Source organism: Penaeus monodon, chromosome 6, assembly GCF_015228065.2.
Source record: "Penaeus monodon isolate SGIC_2016 chromosome 6, NSTDA_Pmon_1, whole genome shotgun sequence".
In the NCBI taxonomy this organism is placed as follows: domain Eukaryota; kingdom Metazoa; phylum Arthropoda; class Malacostraca; order Decapoda; family Penaeidae; genus Penaeus; species Penaeus monodon.
The window spans coordinates 52,933,704-52,951,046 of NC_051391.1; the positions used below are offsets into that span (position 1 = coordinate 52,933,704).

At 36.1% G+C, this 17,343-nt stretch overlaps 1 protein-coding gene across 1 annotated transcript; it reads left to right on the top strand.

Annotated features, from left to right (window-relative positions):
- The first annotated feature begins 2,245 nt into the window (after positions 1-2,245).
- On the top strand, positions 2,246-12,611 carry LOC119574073 (glycine-rich cell wall structural protein 1.8-like). The gene is made up of 5 exons (XM_037921156.1): positions 2,246-2,411; positions 7,088-7,221; positions 7,626-8,533; positions 11,479-11,536; positions 11,700-12,611. Exons 1-5 carry the CDS (start codon positions 2,246-2,248, stop codon positions 12,549-12,551), a joined length of 2,118 nt encoding a protein of 705 aa, XP_037777084.1. The 3' UTR covers positions 12,552-12,611.
- Positions 12,612-17,343: the final 4,732 nt, after the last annotated feature.

Sequence of the window (17,343 nt, forward strand, 5' to 3'; positions counted from 1 at the left end):
CAACCAATATTATACTACTACTACTACTACTACAAGTAATATTACTACTAGAGCAAAAAAGAAGAACAGTTACTACTGTTACTACTACTACTACTACTTGTAAAATAATAATAATAATGATAACAAAATTGTTTTCTTTTTATGTACCACAGTTACAACTTTGACAGAAACAACATCAAAAGAAGTAATATTGATAATACATGTTACCACAACCTATTACTGCTTACAATAACATAAGAAGTGAGAAAAATCATAACACGTGATTACATACATATATAAGCAGATATGCATTAGGCGTCTCTCTCTCTCTCTCTCTCTCTCTCTCTCTCTCTCTCTCTCTCTCTGTCTCTCTCTCTCTCTCACTCACACACACACACACACACACACACAACACACACACACACACACACACACACACACACACACACTGCCTACTTTATTTATGATTATTACTTTTAATACATATATAGTTGTATACAATATCCTGTATCCATTCAAACTCACAGTTTGTTCTCATGCATCACATTATATTAACCCTTTCATTTCTAGCCTTCGAGCCCGATACATTTCCGTTCAATTTCATAAAACCACAGGTATAAAATAACTGTGAAAATAGATCCTCAACATAAATAACACCCAAATAGAAAGTGATGCGAGTAAAAGCATGGCAAAGTAGTCTGGGCATTACTTGAAGCTTACTTTGAGATCCTTTTAAGGTTTGCTCGTAAAATCCACCGGTCGCAACTACTGTCTCTCGGGCCTCCTGTGTTGTGGCATTTGAAGGCAAGCGAAGTGCAACTTTTATAACTGATTTATGCAATCGTAAAATTTTGCTTACCGTGCATGGGGGTATCTTTTTTTTTGTCTACAAATGAACTGGGGTTGTATTATCCTTTCCATTAGTGTATTTTAAAACGCATGTATGGAAGCTCATAAGCATACGTACGTATTTTGCGATCGTATGTTTCCGTAAGTATACATCTTTATTTTCAGTAATGTATGCTTTCCAAGTTGTTGGTGTAATCTTACGAACATAAGAGATTTGATTGTTTATGGAATTATACTGCCGTAATTTGTTTGTGAGTACCTGCAAAACAAAAATAAGAAACCAATAAATACACTCATATATAATAACTTGTATTAAACAATATAAAGGCTTTAAGTGGCGTATGGTAACATAATTAACGAATGCTGAGTGAAAAATACCTCACACACGAACTTTATTTTCATTAACCTAATAATATGGAATGTATCTATGACAAATTTGCGTGAAAAAAGAGTCATGATTTTAGTCACGGGTGAAGTATTTAAGCACAGTATATCATGCTCTGTTTTCCTCAATTGCAGCTGCAACAAGTTCTAAAAGAATACTAGTTGAAATGCTGAATTTGAGTACTTCGAGATGCCATTTTTGCATCACGTGGGGTTTCAGGTTCCGCGAGGCCACTAAGAGTGAAATTAAGAACGTTTCTAATCAAGCAGTAGCAAGACCAAAGGGACACGTACACCTGGGCCTCACGTTTTTATTTGTAACTATGGAAATGTGATAACTATCTGCCGATACTGTTAATAAAGGTAATAGTAATAGATCGCGAAATAGAAACTACAATAAGATAATGATATTCGTCGTCTTACGTGCCTCGTCCAAGAAACTAGGCCAAGATAAGGAGACGTGAACTGACATTGAGCTTCCGTCATGCATTGGGTTACGATCGTCATTTCGAAACTGGCAATGGTCTAAGAACACGACCATGAATACTGGGCAGGGCGTCTTACTCGGCCATTATTATGTTTTCGAGAGATACGTCAGCACCATTTACAAATGTTAAGCAGAGCATACATTGCATTTAGAGCCGCTGCAAGTGTCAGAGCTTACCTGAATGGGGCACCCCCGTCTCTCGTGCGGGATTCGTTAATGGCTGGTCCGATGGTTATGGATGTAGTGATACTGCTCTTGAAATAGGATTTGGTGGTCGCATATTCATCCCTAGAATTTATGGGTTAATTCGCGAATCAATCATGGAGATGTTCATGGACATGGCATCGGCACTGTTAATCGCGGAGTGAGGTATGGTTCAATTTATGACAATAGGTGTATATAGGAGTTCGGAATAACCCATAATAGTGTGTATATTCCAAAAGTAAAGAAATGAAAATATGTTAAAAAAATAAATAACAAATAAATGATAAATAAGTGAACGAAACTAAATAAAATAAACACATTAATAAAATAAAATAATATAAAATGCCCCTGAAAACTCCTGAGTGTTTAAATATAGAGAATGTAGGAAATATCCTTATAAAATCTCTCCATTTCCCACTTATCCCTATTGTTTACAACATATTCTTGCAGAAACCGGGACAGATACGAAGTGTAATATATCAGATTTCGCACGAATTAACTCTTAAAAGTATGGAAGACTGAAGATACTTTTCTTAACTATTTTCAAACAGAAAGTTAAGAAAAATACCTCTCTTAACTATCTGTTAGGGGAGCTATTAGCTAATAAAGTAGACGAGCAGTGCCAAAGACTATATGAAAATGTTAATAAAAGATCAAAATGTTAATATAAAGATACAAAGATAAAAATGTTAATACTATTCCTTATTGCACTGCATTTCTTACACTCGTGTATATAATGCCACAAATACGTATTGACTGTGAGGGAAAAAAATAAATTTACGATTGTTTCTTTAAGTACATGATAATAACCACTGTTTTTTGGCATACTGGTGATTAAAGTCATAGTAAGTAAGATAACTTCTGTAATATTGAACAGCAGGAACAGTTGTAACAATATAATTAGACGTAGTAAAAGCTGTAATAGTAATAAAGCATTCTCAACTACGCTATTACTACCCCATAGCGCGTGAATTTACAGCTTATACAGAGAGGCGGAGGACTAGTTCTAAGAGGTACTTTATTGTCTATATAACGGGAGGTTTCTAAGAGAGTACTACAGCTCTTGCAAGGCCTTGGTCGACTGATACATATACATACATATGAATATATATATATATATATTAATATATATATTATATATATATATATATTATTATATATATATGCAAACTATGTATGTATGTGTATGAACATGTATATATGTGTGTGTGTGCGCGCGTGTGTGTGTGTGGAAGAAAAAAATATCAAACTTGGAACACATTCTGTAGGTTTTCGGATATAGAAAGGCAGACATTTGATGTTTAGTTCCTAATGCACCATAGAGAGATTATAGGGAATTATATGTATACGTGCGCGCGCGTGTATGTGTATGAGAGAGAGTTTTAAATCATTAGCGATAATGCAGTTGTTTCGATACTAAAGTTTTGTTGATTTATCAGTCGAAAGAGATTGAGAGAAAGACACACACACACACACACTCCACTCCACTCTCCCTCTCTCTCTCTCACACACACACACACACACACACACACACACACACACACACACACACACACACACACACACACACACACACACACACACACACACAAACAAACAAACAGGAATGGAATGTATAATTGAAACTTAATATACAGTAGAAACTATAAGGCTAGACAAATAACTATGAAACGAAACAGAAAAGGGGTTCGCTATGAACTGCTCCTAAATCTTACCATTAATGTACATTAACTTCCAAAGATAAATGGGATCTTGAACACGAAAAACAAAGAGCAGAAATTCAACAAATAGTTACCGATGAATCATGAAGAAAATAAAAGAAAAGGAAATGTGTTAATTAGGGCTGATGCCTTCACAAATTTTAAACCTGGCAATAGTTTATACGCAGTTATTGTACGTTTCCACAATTAATTTAGTTAATTATCACTGGAATCATTACCAAATATCAAAATGATGCAATGCTAGATCTGGCGGATAGCAATGAATATTATTAATTACGGGAAATATTAATATTTTAAAATAGCATACATAGCATTCCCCAGCAAAGTCGTACTGGTAGTAAAAAGAGAAAGAATTCCTTTAACCTGCAGTATTTTAAAGAAAAGACATCGCAAAGGACATATCACACACAATCCCAGGCGTTAATAGTAAGCTAAAGCACAAATTAGTTATTTAAATGCACAAGTGTAAGTTCAAAGCACTGAATAGCAAAATACGCACGAGGCTTCCTGCATTTGCTGACGAGAGTGACGCCAATTTGTCCAACGTCAGCAGTGTCAGTCTCTGTAGTGGGGGTTCCAAAACTAATTGCTTTACGCGCAGACGGTTGAAATCTAATTGTTCCCTTCTCGCTATCTCTCTATCATCTCTCTACTGTTGTTTGTCTCTCTTCATATCTTATTGTTCCCTTCCCTCTTTCTCTCCATTATTTCTCCATTTATCATTTATTATTATTCTCTCTATCATTTCTCTACTGTTTCATTGTCTTTCTTCAAATCTAATTATTCCCTTCTCTCTATCTCCCTATTTCTTGGTCTCTTCAGATCTTATTGCTCCATTCTCTCTTTCTTTCCATTATCTCTCCAATGTTTCTTCGTCTCTTTATCATCTCTGTACTGTCTCTTTTCAAATTTAATTGTTCCCTCCTTTCTGCCTATCATCTCTACCGTTTCTTTGTTGTTTTTTTCAAATCGAATTGTTCCTTTCGCTCTGTCTCTCCATTATTTCTCTACTGTTTCTTTGTCTCTTCAAATCGAATTGTTCCCTTCTCTGTCTCTCTTTCATCTCTCTACAAGTCTAAATGTTTTTTGTATCTCTGTTTCCTTGTCTCTCTATCTTTAAATCTTTCATCGCAACGCTCCTGTGTTATGCATTATCATCACATCCTTCTTGAATGTTTGTTACGCAATGATCATAACGCATATTTGTTAATATGCAATTATCATTATGAATTAAAATGTACCTCGTTAATATCATACTCCGAAGTCCTCTGTCCCAAGGTAACTCTGTCTAGGACTCCCGTTTGTCTTTTTTTTATGCGTGTAAGGTGATTAATGATAATAATAATAATAATGATAATAATAATTTTGAGGATGATAATGATAGTGAAACAATAATGAGGATAATATTGTACATAAAACCAAAGACAGCAAAATAACGGTAATCGTATTAATTCAAATAATGATGATAATAGTAATATTAATATTAGTGATGATAATCATAACGGTAATAACAACAATGGTAATGATAACAATAGTTGCAGCAGTAGTAGTAGAAATATCAATAGCAACAACATGTTGTAATTAATAATGATAATAAGTCATAATTGGTATGATAATAAAGACAACAATACCAGTTATAACTAGCATTACTTTAATGTCATTTATATAATTGCCGGCATTATTTTATGAAACAAAAAGGTCACAAACAATATCATGAGATAATAATAACAAAGGTAATGGCAATAATTAAGGTAATGATAATTACTTTGATGACTGCATACACACACACATACGTGTATATATATATATATATATATATATATATATATATATATATATATATATATATATATATATATATATATATATATATAGTATATATATATATATATATACATATATATATATATATATATATATATATATATATATATATATATATATATATATATATATATATATATATATATATATTGTAATGATGATAATGGTAATTTCTAAGATAATCATAAATTTAGTGAAAGTAATGATACGTTATAATAAAGATAGTAGTTAATAGAAAATATTATTGCTTATATTTTTCTTGTAAGAAGCATGGTGATTATCATTGCAATTATCCATATCGTTGCTTTATCACTGCAATTACTTTCATTATTGTTATAATGTTATTATCATTCTAATAATGATGATAATAGTAGTACCGTTATCATATTCTAATTTTTTCAGCAATGTTTTTATTATCGTCATCTTTAATACTACAACTTTTATCATTATCACTTATCACTATCATCATCATAATCATCATGTTCATCATCATCGTCATAATCATAATAGTAACAATCTTTTTAATTTTCATTTACCTTTAGTGTTATCACAACTTACTGTTATATTACTTGATGTCTAGCACATTTATATGTTTTAACTATCAACCATTGTCACAATTTTTATCGTTATATACCCGATGTTGCATGTTTACTGACATTTTGGTATACCTTGCAATTGTTGCAAATATATGTATCACTTTGAATGTTACAAGATTTTCTTCTCTTTTTTGCCTCTGTTTTTGACATCGAATACAGATATTCACAGACAAGTACATTTTCAGAATTCAACATTGTGCGTGGCGTGAGTGAGAGCTGTCCTTGTGAGAAAGCGAAAGTTTTCTTTATTCAACAGTAGAAGGTTAAACAAAAGGTTATACTGAAAGGGCTATGAGAGAGAGAGAGAGAGAAAGGAAGAGAGAGAGAGAGAGAGAGAGAGAGAGAGAGAGAGAGAGAGAGAGAGAGAGAGAGAGAGAGAGAGAGAGAGAGAAAGAGAGAGAGAGAGAGAGAAGGAAAGAGAATAATCACAATAATGATAATACCAATCTGCAACTACAGATAATGTAATATAGGTTAATATAAAGAGAAATACTAATAATAGTATTGGTATTATAATATTACTGCGAAAAAAATACATATACTTTGCCGTAAAAAATCCTTCCAAAAACATTATAAGCTTAAAATGAACGACATACTAAAAAAAAAAAAAAAAAAAAAAAAATTCAATTGTTTTTCCTGGAATGAACGAAAAAAATCTAAATCTAGGATAAACTTTATCTAATGATATGGGAAAGATATACACACACACACACACACACACACACACACACACACACATATATATATATATATATATATATATATATATATATATATATATATATATATATATACATATCTATATATATAGAGAGAGTGGGGGGGATCAATTATAGATAAAAGTAAGAATGATTTCATGATATTCTTTAAAACTTTCAGCCGACTCTGAAACCCAATTAATTAAGACTATGAAAATTCATTCATCTTACGTTCTCTTGAAAACTCCGAATCTCTTTCTTCTACATAAAAGACATAAAATATCACCCTAGGATGACAATAGAAAATGTGTTACATTGATTCGATAACCTCCGTTTTATGCTAAGTAACACTCTCCTTCAGTTCTTTCGCCAAATACCGTGAAACGCACATTCCTTGCCTGGTATATAGAGTGATCGACAGCCAGCGGTTGGCACATTCACTCACTCACCATCTCTTCAGAACCATGAGGGCCATTGCAGTGAGTAGCGTCCACGTGAACTTTTCTTGAAGGACCGGGAGAGAACATTACAAAATCGTGTTGCAAGAAGGAAAGAATATGAGGATATTTTCATGCAAAAGTGTCTCTGCAGATTTTTTGGCAATGTTTTCGTCAGTGATTTAAAGTTGTGCAGTGTGGAAAAAAGGAACTAATAAATTTCGAATGGATATATTTCGAATAGGTGTAGAGCAGTCAATACTCTCAAGAAACCATCCACCCATCTATCCGACCAACCAACCTGTCTTGTATCAGTCCAACCATCCACTCATCCACCCATCCATTCATCCACCCATCCATTCAAGCATGCATTCATAAATATCGTCATAGTCACATGATATTACAGGTATCTTCGCATAAATAAACACCTACAAACTCTCCCACAGATCGTGCTGCTCTTGGTGGCCGCCGCTGCAGGCCAGCAGAAACGCGAGGCTGAACCTTCCGGCGGATACGGACACGGGATCGGCCATGGCTTTGGCTTAGGCTTCGGCATTGGCCACGGTCATGGCATTGGCCATGGATTTGGCATCGGCCACGGCCACGGAATTGGCTTTGGTCATGGCCACGGCCATCATGGGCACGGTCACACGGTTGTTACTGAAGTAGTCCATGGTGGTTATGGCCATGGTCATGGAATCGGATTTGGACACGGCATTGGCCATGGCTTCGGTCATGGACATGGAATCGGTTTTGGGCATGGGCACGGCATCGGCTTTGGACATGGTCACGGATTTGGTCATGGTCATGGAATAGGACTTGGCCACGGTTTCGGACACGGCTACGGCCACGGCATCTACAAGCGCGAAGCCAAAGCCGAACCCGAAGCCAAGGCCGACCCGAAGGCAGAACCCGGCTTTTCCCATGGCTTTGGAGGCCACGGCTTCGGCGGTCATGGCTTTGGCGGCCATGGGTTCGGTGGCCATGGATTCGGACATGGTGGCCACGGATTTGGACATGGTGGCTTTGGTTTAGGCCTTGGCTTCGGCCACGGCATTGGCCATGGCCACGGTCACACCGTCAGTCATGAAGTTGTCCATGTTGGACATGGTCACGGTCATGGTCATGGATTTGGACATGGCCACGGATTTGGCCATGGAATCGGGCTTGGTCATGGATTCGGACATGGTCATGGATATGGACACGGTCACGACGTACACATAATCGAACACGGCCATGGATTCGGTCATGGGGTCGGCCATGGTTTCGGTCATGGAATCGGCCATGGTTTCGGACACGGGATTGGCCATGGCTTTGGTCATGGTTTTGGCCACGGAGGATATGGCCACCATTAGCCAAAGGCCCAGAGTGTTTCTTGGTTATCCTGATTGTACATACAAAGGATATTTTAATAAACTATTTAAGCATAAGTAATCCATTTTATTATCATGTCCATGATTGTAGAGGCAAAAGAAACCTCTGCACACATAAACGCACACGCACATATATCTATCTATTTATCACACACACACACACACACACACACACACACACACACACACACACACACACATACACATACACATACACATAAACATACATACTGACCATTCAGATCAGTTTATCAGTTTGATACAACTAGATACTGCACTTATATCTTACTTTATTAGTTGTATGAGCCTGTGCTATATATGTATATAATAACCAATATAAACTAAATTATCGTTATTAAAATCAAAGAATGAGAGCTTACGATAATGCACTTTATTTAATTTCTTACATGCTCATGTTGCATCAGATATTTATTTATGAATAATTTATTTTAACATGTAAAGAAATCCTACCTGATAAACTGATTTTTGATAGAGTTTAATGCGAGATGATACAGCTTTTATTATGAATTGTGAGTTATTTTTGTACCTATGGTAGTACTTTTTATTTATTTTCTTTTTCTTTTATTTTTTTCTTTATTTTAGTATTATCATTATCATTATCTTCATTTATTTTTTTTAAGGTGGGGAGAAGCTGGGGTAAAATCTGTTGCCTTAATATCAAACTATGGGCATTATCAGCATATGATGTAAAGTCTGAAGTTAGACAGACCTGTTGTTCTTAAGTAAGATTCTTTGAATCTTTTATACTCTGATCAGTTGTTGTCTCCCCATGATCATGACGTTTTCTCGATGATATAAAATATATACAGAAAAAAAATCCGACTCACGTATTTACAGCTTATACTTTCTTTCCGCCATATTAGACAAATATCACCCAGTTTTAATTTTTTCTTGTGTCTGAGAAGGTTTATAATTAGATATCTCTTCTGGACGTGGATATCAGTTTCTGTGAAGCTTTATAATTAGATAAACATTCCTCAATTGTGTATGTATTAAAAAAATAAAAGGCATCTCTTGTTGGTTTGATTCTGGAAATGGGTGTTCCATCTTTTTTTTCGTGTTTCTTTACATTTTATTTGCTTATCAGTTCAATTTCACAGAATTACTCGTCAAAATAATCATTTTTATAATCGAAACTAATCTAGGCAATTAATTATCCGTACATCTGACCCTTTTTTGTTTTCTATTCTTCATCCCTCATAGTCCTCATTGTTTATACCTACTGATTGTATTCAAGAATTACTTGATATAATGATGATAATAGCATTAGTGATAACAAAAACGCTTTCTGCTAACTAGAAAAAAATAACAGTAGTAGTAAGAATAGTCACATACACGTGTCCAACACACACATACGCGCACACACACACACACACACACACACACACACACACACACACACACACACACACACACACACACACACACACCCATATATATGGGTGTGTGTGTATGTGGGGGGGGGGGCGTGTGCACACACATATATGTGTATGTGGGTGGGTCTGGTTATGTAGGGATATATATATATATATATATATATATATATATATATATATATATATATATATATATATATATATATGTATGTATGTATGTATTATATAAATACATATCAAAGGCCACCATCACTTGATGTCGACTAAGGCATTATTATGCCTTAGTCGCTCCCGTACAGGCAGAGGCAATGCATGGGCATAAGAATGCGAGGAGCAAGCTGTTGCCAATGCATCCTCTCTCCACGCAGCTGATGGAGCCAAAGGAACGGCATGTACGGGTTTTGCACCATGTATTTCTTCTGTAGGTGGGTATCTGTTATATATGCATTATACGATATAGCCATCCCTTGTTATAGTACTTTACAGTTTATAGTTTGTACTTTATAGTTTGGAAATGGGTGTTCCATCTAAGCGTGTGTGTATGTATGTATGTGTTTGTGTGCAAATAAATTAATAAGCATATACGGTACAAACATATGTATATCTATATATATATATATATATATATATATATATATATATATATATATATATATATATATATATATATATTTATATATGCATTTATGTGTGTATATATATATGCATGTATGTGTATCTTTATGTCTTTGTATACATGTGCATATGTGTGTGCATGTATGTGTCTGTGTTCTTGTGTGTACGTGTATACATGTATGCATATATCTTTCTGAGCATCTGTATATGCATGTGCGTGATGTCATATATATATATAGTAAATGTGTGTGTGTGGCGTGTGTGTGTGTGTGTGTGTGTGTGTGTGTGTGTGTGTGTGTGTGTGTGTGTGTGTGTGTGTGTGTGTTGTATGTATGTATATTTATATGTATGCATATGTATATATGTGGATCTATATATACATATATGTATATGTATAAATGTATATGTATACATAAATACATCGATGGATATATATATACATATGTATATATGGATAGATACGTAGATACATAGATAGATATACATACATGCATATATACATATACACATAAATAAATATAAATGTATGTATGTATGTATGTACACACATAAATACATACATACATATATATATATATATATATATATATATATATATATATATATATATATATGTGTGTGTGTGTGTGTGTGTGTGTGTGTGTGTGTGTGTGTGTGTTTATCACAAAGATCACGTTTCGTATCTCAAGATCCTCTATGTCAGGGAGCATTACAATGCCACTACCCATCTATCATTTTCATAGATGTAATAACAACACCAGTTATAATCAATCATACAAAACGATAAAAGGAAATACTATCTCCATTCACCATAATAATATTTACTCCAAGCAGTAATTTATCCTGTTCTCACGCAAAGAACATTTGCATGCACGCATACCATGACTCGCATGATTTTGCCGAGATATATAGAGTGAAGAATGGTCAAAGGTAGACACTCGCTCTCAGTCAGCAGTCATGAGGACCACTGCAGTGAGTCGTGATTGCGTTGTGATGACCTTAACGTGAAGCCTGGATTTATTCTTAGCAGGAGAATGTGATCTATGAATTTCTTATCATTGTTATCCCGATGTGTTGAAACGTTGAATAGTAGCTTCTGAAGGGGAAAAGTTCCATTGATGATACTCTTCTGCAGATCGTGTTGCTCCTGGCGGCCGCCGTGGCGGCGCAGCAGAAACGTGAGGCGGAACCGTCCGGAGGATACGGACACGGGCTGGGACACGGCTTCGGTCTAGGCTTTGGCTTAGGCCATGGTCATGGCTTTGGCCATGGACACGGAATTGGTCATGGCCATGGCCATGGATATTCAGTAACGGTTGTGCATGGCGGACATGGTTTCGGACACGGTCATGGTTTCGGACATGGCCATGGTTTCGGACACGGCCATGGTTTCGGACATGGTCATGGTTTCGGACACGGACATGGCCATAGTGTTGTACATCATCACGGTTTTGGCCATGGGCACGGAATCGGATTTGGCCACGGTTTCGGACACGGCTACGGCCACGGCATATACAAACGCGAAGCCAAAGCCGACCCCGAAGCCAAGGCCGACCCGAAAGCAGAACCCGGCTTTTCCCATGGCTTTGGAGGCCACGGCTTCGGCGGTCATGGTTTTGGCGGCCATGGATTTGGACATGGTGGGTTTGGAATAGGTCATGGCTTCGGCCACGGACTCGGTCACGGCATCGGCCATGGCCACGGTCATACTGTCAGCCATGAAGTTATCCATGTTGGACATGGCCACGGTCATGGTCATGGTCTTGGTCATGGAATCGGGTTTGGCCACGGTTTTGGACATGGGCATGGACATGGATTTGGCCATGGTCTCGGCCATGGAATCGGGTTTGGCCACGGCCTTGGACATGGATATGGACATGACGTACATATTGTAGAACACGGAATCGGACCTGGTTTTGGACACGGACTCGGACATGGTTTTGGCCACGGGATTGGCCATGGGTTTGGAGGCTACGGACACCACTAGCCAAAGGCCCGGAGTGTTTCTGGATATTCTAGTTGTATATACTAAAGATATCTGAATAAAATATTTATGCTTTTTAAATCCTGATTTCAATTACTTTTGTATAATAGGATTTTTCTAACATAATACATGTTACATAACTGTTATATTTACACAATTTATATAATGTATAATTATATATAATGTGTGATATATATACAGATATGTGTGTGTGTGCACCCCTATACACAGTACATAAACTCAGATGTCAACGTACTCATATTAAAGTCTTTATGGATTCTTCATTCTTTTCTGATATTCTGTTGCTTATTTCTTTCTCTTTTTTTCTATTTCTCTCATGAATGTCACCTTATTTGCTTCCCTTTTAAATTTCCGAAAAAATTGTCCAACTTCCTCATTTTTTCCTAAAGCTATATCAAACCAGATGATCATTTCATTTATTCCTGTGTAGAGTAAACCACAGTTATAGGCTCCCACCCACCATGGATCCTAAAAGCAAACCCAAACAATTTCATAGATGTTTTGAAGGCATATAAGATGGGTAGAAAGGTCAATAATGAGCTCTTAATCTCACTGACTTCTTCAGCTTGTCTGTAAATCTTCAAGGTGGTCGATATCAGTGATAAACTCCCTTAAGCGGTATTACGTATGGTATATAGGTTTTAAGGGAATTTCGTGTCAAATATAAATGGTTCTTGGGTAGGGTAAGCGCGAGCTACCGGGCAATGTGGTGTCGTTTTATTTTATCGGAGGATATTGCCAGCACACATCAGTCAAATAACTCTCTCGAATTATTTATAGTTTCTCTTTCCAGTACATGATTTGCTAGCCAGCACTTAATAAACTAAGAAAAAAAAGGCTTATCACATAAAATGAATGTAAAAGTTTGAATGTCAGTAGTTTGCTTCGAAACATCCATGGAAACCTTCTGCTCCCCAAAGCAATACATTAATCTGAACCAGGTTTCTAGATATGTGAACATACTAGTTATTATTGCATATTATTATTATCATTGTGTGTGTGTCTGTATGTGTGCGTGCGTGTGCATATTATAATATATACAACAAGGTAAGAACAACAGTCTATGAGTAAAAAGATAACATTGTTATATCATTTGTATAAACACACACAGATACATATATAAATACATTATATACATATATATACAGTATTCATATATATATATATATATTTATATATATATATATATATATATATATATATATATATATATATATATATATATATATATATATATATTATATATATAATATATATATATATTATATATATATATATATATATATATATATATATACATATATATATGTGTGTGTTTGTCTTTGTGTGTATATATATATTTATACATATCTATATATATAAGAAGAAGAAATATAAATATCTTATTCGTCTTATTCCCTATCACTTTATGAAACCGAACTTTTAGGTTTTGGTTAATCGTTTACTACCCAGTCCAGCGCTAATCACTGTTTAGAATATATGAAAGGTCTTGATAGTTTAATTGTGAAACAAAGTAAATCCTCGATTAAAGATCTCAGCAACCTTAAAGTTGTTATGTTAAATCCTATTCTTGAATTATCTGACAAAATTTTAAAGTTATTTTTGGCTAACAAATCACTTAAACGCAATTTATACACTTTAATTACCAAAGCCGACAAAGCTAATAACGTTGTTATCCTCGATAAATATGATTATATACGCAAAGCTCATTCCCTCTTGCACGAAAACTCAACGTATCAAAAACTGCGGTCCACCATTACCCTAGTGTCACTGAATCATTCCGTAAATACTTCAGACGTATTGCTACTAAATGTCCTGACCTCAATTTTTTGGATCGCTTTTTATAACGGTAATTTCTTCCATTCCGTATTTTTATGGCCTTCCTAAAACTTACATACAGGCATATTATTTCGTCTTGTAACTCAGTTACCCGTTTATTATACTCTTGGCGAGAGAGCGTTTTATCTCCTTACTCTATGCGAGAGAGCGTTTTATTTCCTTACTCTAGGCGAGAGAGCGTTTTATCTCCTTACTCTAGGTGAGAGAGCGTTTTATATTCTTTTATGGGATCCTTCTCTGATAGTCATATCAAATATTCGATGGATTTCACAGAGAAAGTTAGAAGTTACCGACGCACGGTAAGAAATTAGAGAGTTTTAATGTTTACTCCCCATTTCTTAAATTCCTACTTGAGGATGTGCTAGGTTTTCTTGAAAGAAAACTTTCTACGTCTGATGAGAATATACCTATACCGGTCAACTTCTTTTTTTATCTTTTCGTTTGTGTCACAAATAATAACGACTTTTCATAGCGACTTGACTTTTCACAGTTCTTTGCAAATTTATACATGGGGATGTATGAATCTGAACTCCTTCCGTCCTTCTCCCTCATGATATGATTTGGATTCGGTATGTGAATCTTTTTCTATGTGGCAAGTGAACCGTTGGGATTTTGATGATTTTTTTCAAGGCATAAAACCTCGCTCGTACTATCAAGTTTAACGTAGAATGGCAAGATTCAGGTTGAATTACCTGTACTCTATGTTCTGTTATTCAGTGTAAATGTCTCGCTTAATTGTCGATGCACCGTAGACCTACCCATGTTGCTGTGTTTGTGTTCATGTGTGTGGTATGTATATATATATATATATTATATATATATATATATATATATATATATATATATATATATATATATATACATATACATATAAATATATATGAATATATATATATATATATATATATATATATATATATATATATATATATATATATATATATATCATACAAACACACATTACAAAAATAACGTTTCATATCTCAAATCCAAGATGTCAGCTAAGAAGCATTTCAATACGGCCCACCATCTATCATATTCATACATGGAATAACAACACGATACCATCATTTAAACAAACGATAAAATGAAATACTATAGCCATTCGCCATTTTAATATTTACATCAAGTACTTTTATCCTGTTCTCATGCAAAGAACATTTGCATGCACGTATACCATGACTCGTATGATTTTGCCGAGATATATAGAGTGAAGAATGGTCAAAGGTAGACACTCGCTCTCAGTCAGCAGTCATGAGGACCACTGCAGTGAGTCGTGATTGCGTTGTGATGACCTGAACGTGAAGCCTGGATATATTCTTAGCAGGAGAATGTGATCTATGAATTTCTTATCATTGTTATCCCGATGTGTTGAAACGTTGAATAGTAGCTTCTGAAGGGGAAAAGTTCCATTGATGATACTCTTCTGCAGATCGTGTTGCTTCCTGGCGGCCGCCGCGGCGGCGCAGCAGAAACGTGAGGCGGAACCGTCCGGAGGATACGGACACGGGCTGGGACACGGCTTCGGTCTAGGCTTTGGCTTAGGCCATGGTCATGGCTTTGGCCATGGACACGGAATTGGTCATGGCCATGGATATTCAGTAACGGTTGTGCATGGCGGACATGGTTTCGGTCACGGTCATGGTTTCGGACATGGCCATGGTTTCGGACACGGCCATGGTTTCGGACATGGTCATGGTTTCGGACACGGACATGGCCATAGTGTTGTACATCATCACGGTTTTGGCCATGGGCATGGAATCGGATTTGGCCACGGTTTCGGCCACGGCTACGGCCACGGCATCTACAAGCGCGAAGCCAAAGCCGAACCCGAAGCCAAGGCCGACCCGAAGGCAGAACCCGGTTTTTCCCACGGCTTTGGAGGCCACGGCTTCGGCGGTCATGGTTTTGGCGGCCATGGATTCGGACATGGTGGGTTTGGAATAGGTCATGGCTTCGGCCACGGATTCGGTCACGGCATCGGCCATGGCCACGGTCATACTGTCAGCCATGAAGTTATCCATGTTGGACATGGCCACGGTCATGGTCATGGATTTGGCCACGGTCTTGGTCATGGAATCGGGTTTGGCCACGGTTTTGGACATGGGCATGGTCTTGGCCATGGAATCGGGTCTGGCCACGGCCTTGGACATGGATATGGACATGACGTACGTATTGTAGAACACGGAATCGGACATGGTTTTGGACACGGACTCGGCCATGGTTTTGGCCACGGGATTGGCCATGGGTTTGGAGGCTACGGACACCACTAGCCAAAGGCCCGGAGTGTTTCTGGATATTCTAGTTGTATATACTAAAGATATCTGAATAAAATATTTAAGCTTTTTAAATCCTGATTTCAATTACTTTTGTATAATAGGATTTTTCTAACAATACATGTTACATAACTGTTACATTTACACAATATATATAATATATAATTATATATAATGTGTGATATATATACATATATGTGTGTGTGTGCACCCCTATACACAGTACATAAACTCAGATGTCAACGTGCTCATATTAAAGTCTTTATGGATTCTTCATTCTTTTCTGATATTCTGTTGCTTATTTCTTTCTCTTTCTTTCTATTTCTCTCATGAATGTCACTTTATTTGCTTCCCTTTGAAATTTCCGAAAAAGTGTCCAACTTCCTCATTTTTTTTCCTAAAGCTATATCAAACCAAAGGATCATTTCACTTATTCCTGTGTAGCGTAAACCACAGTTATAGGCTTCCACCCACCATGGATCCTAAAAGCAAACCCAAACAATTTCATAGATGTTTTGAAGGCATATAAGATGGGTAGAAAGGTCAATAAGGAGTTCTTAATCTCACTGACTTCTTCAGCTTGTCTGTGAATCTTCAAACTGGTCGATATCAGTGATAAAATCCTTAACGGTATCGTATGATATACTTTTAAGGTTAAA

What these genes read in the sequence shown, in the direction of transcription:
- LOC119574073 (XM_037921156.1), top strand. Translation starts at nt 2,246, where the DNA reads ATGCCCCTGAAAACTCCTGAGTGTTTAAATATAGAGAATGTAGGAAAT. An exon ending in GCACGAATTAACTCTTAAAA is followed by an intron (nt 2,412 to 7,087) that starts GTATGGAAGACT and finishes TTTTATGCTAAG; the next exon opens with TAACACTCTCCTTCAGTTCT. An exon ending in GGAGGATATGGCCACCATTA is followed by an intron (nt 8,534 to 11,478) that starts GCCAAAGGCCCA and finishes AGATATATAGAG; the next exon opens with TGAAGAATGGTCAAAGGTAG.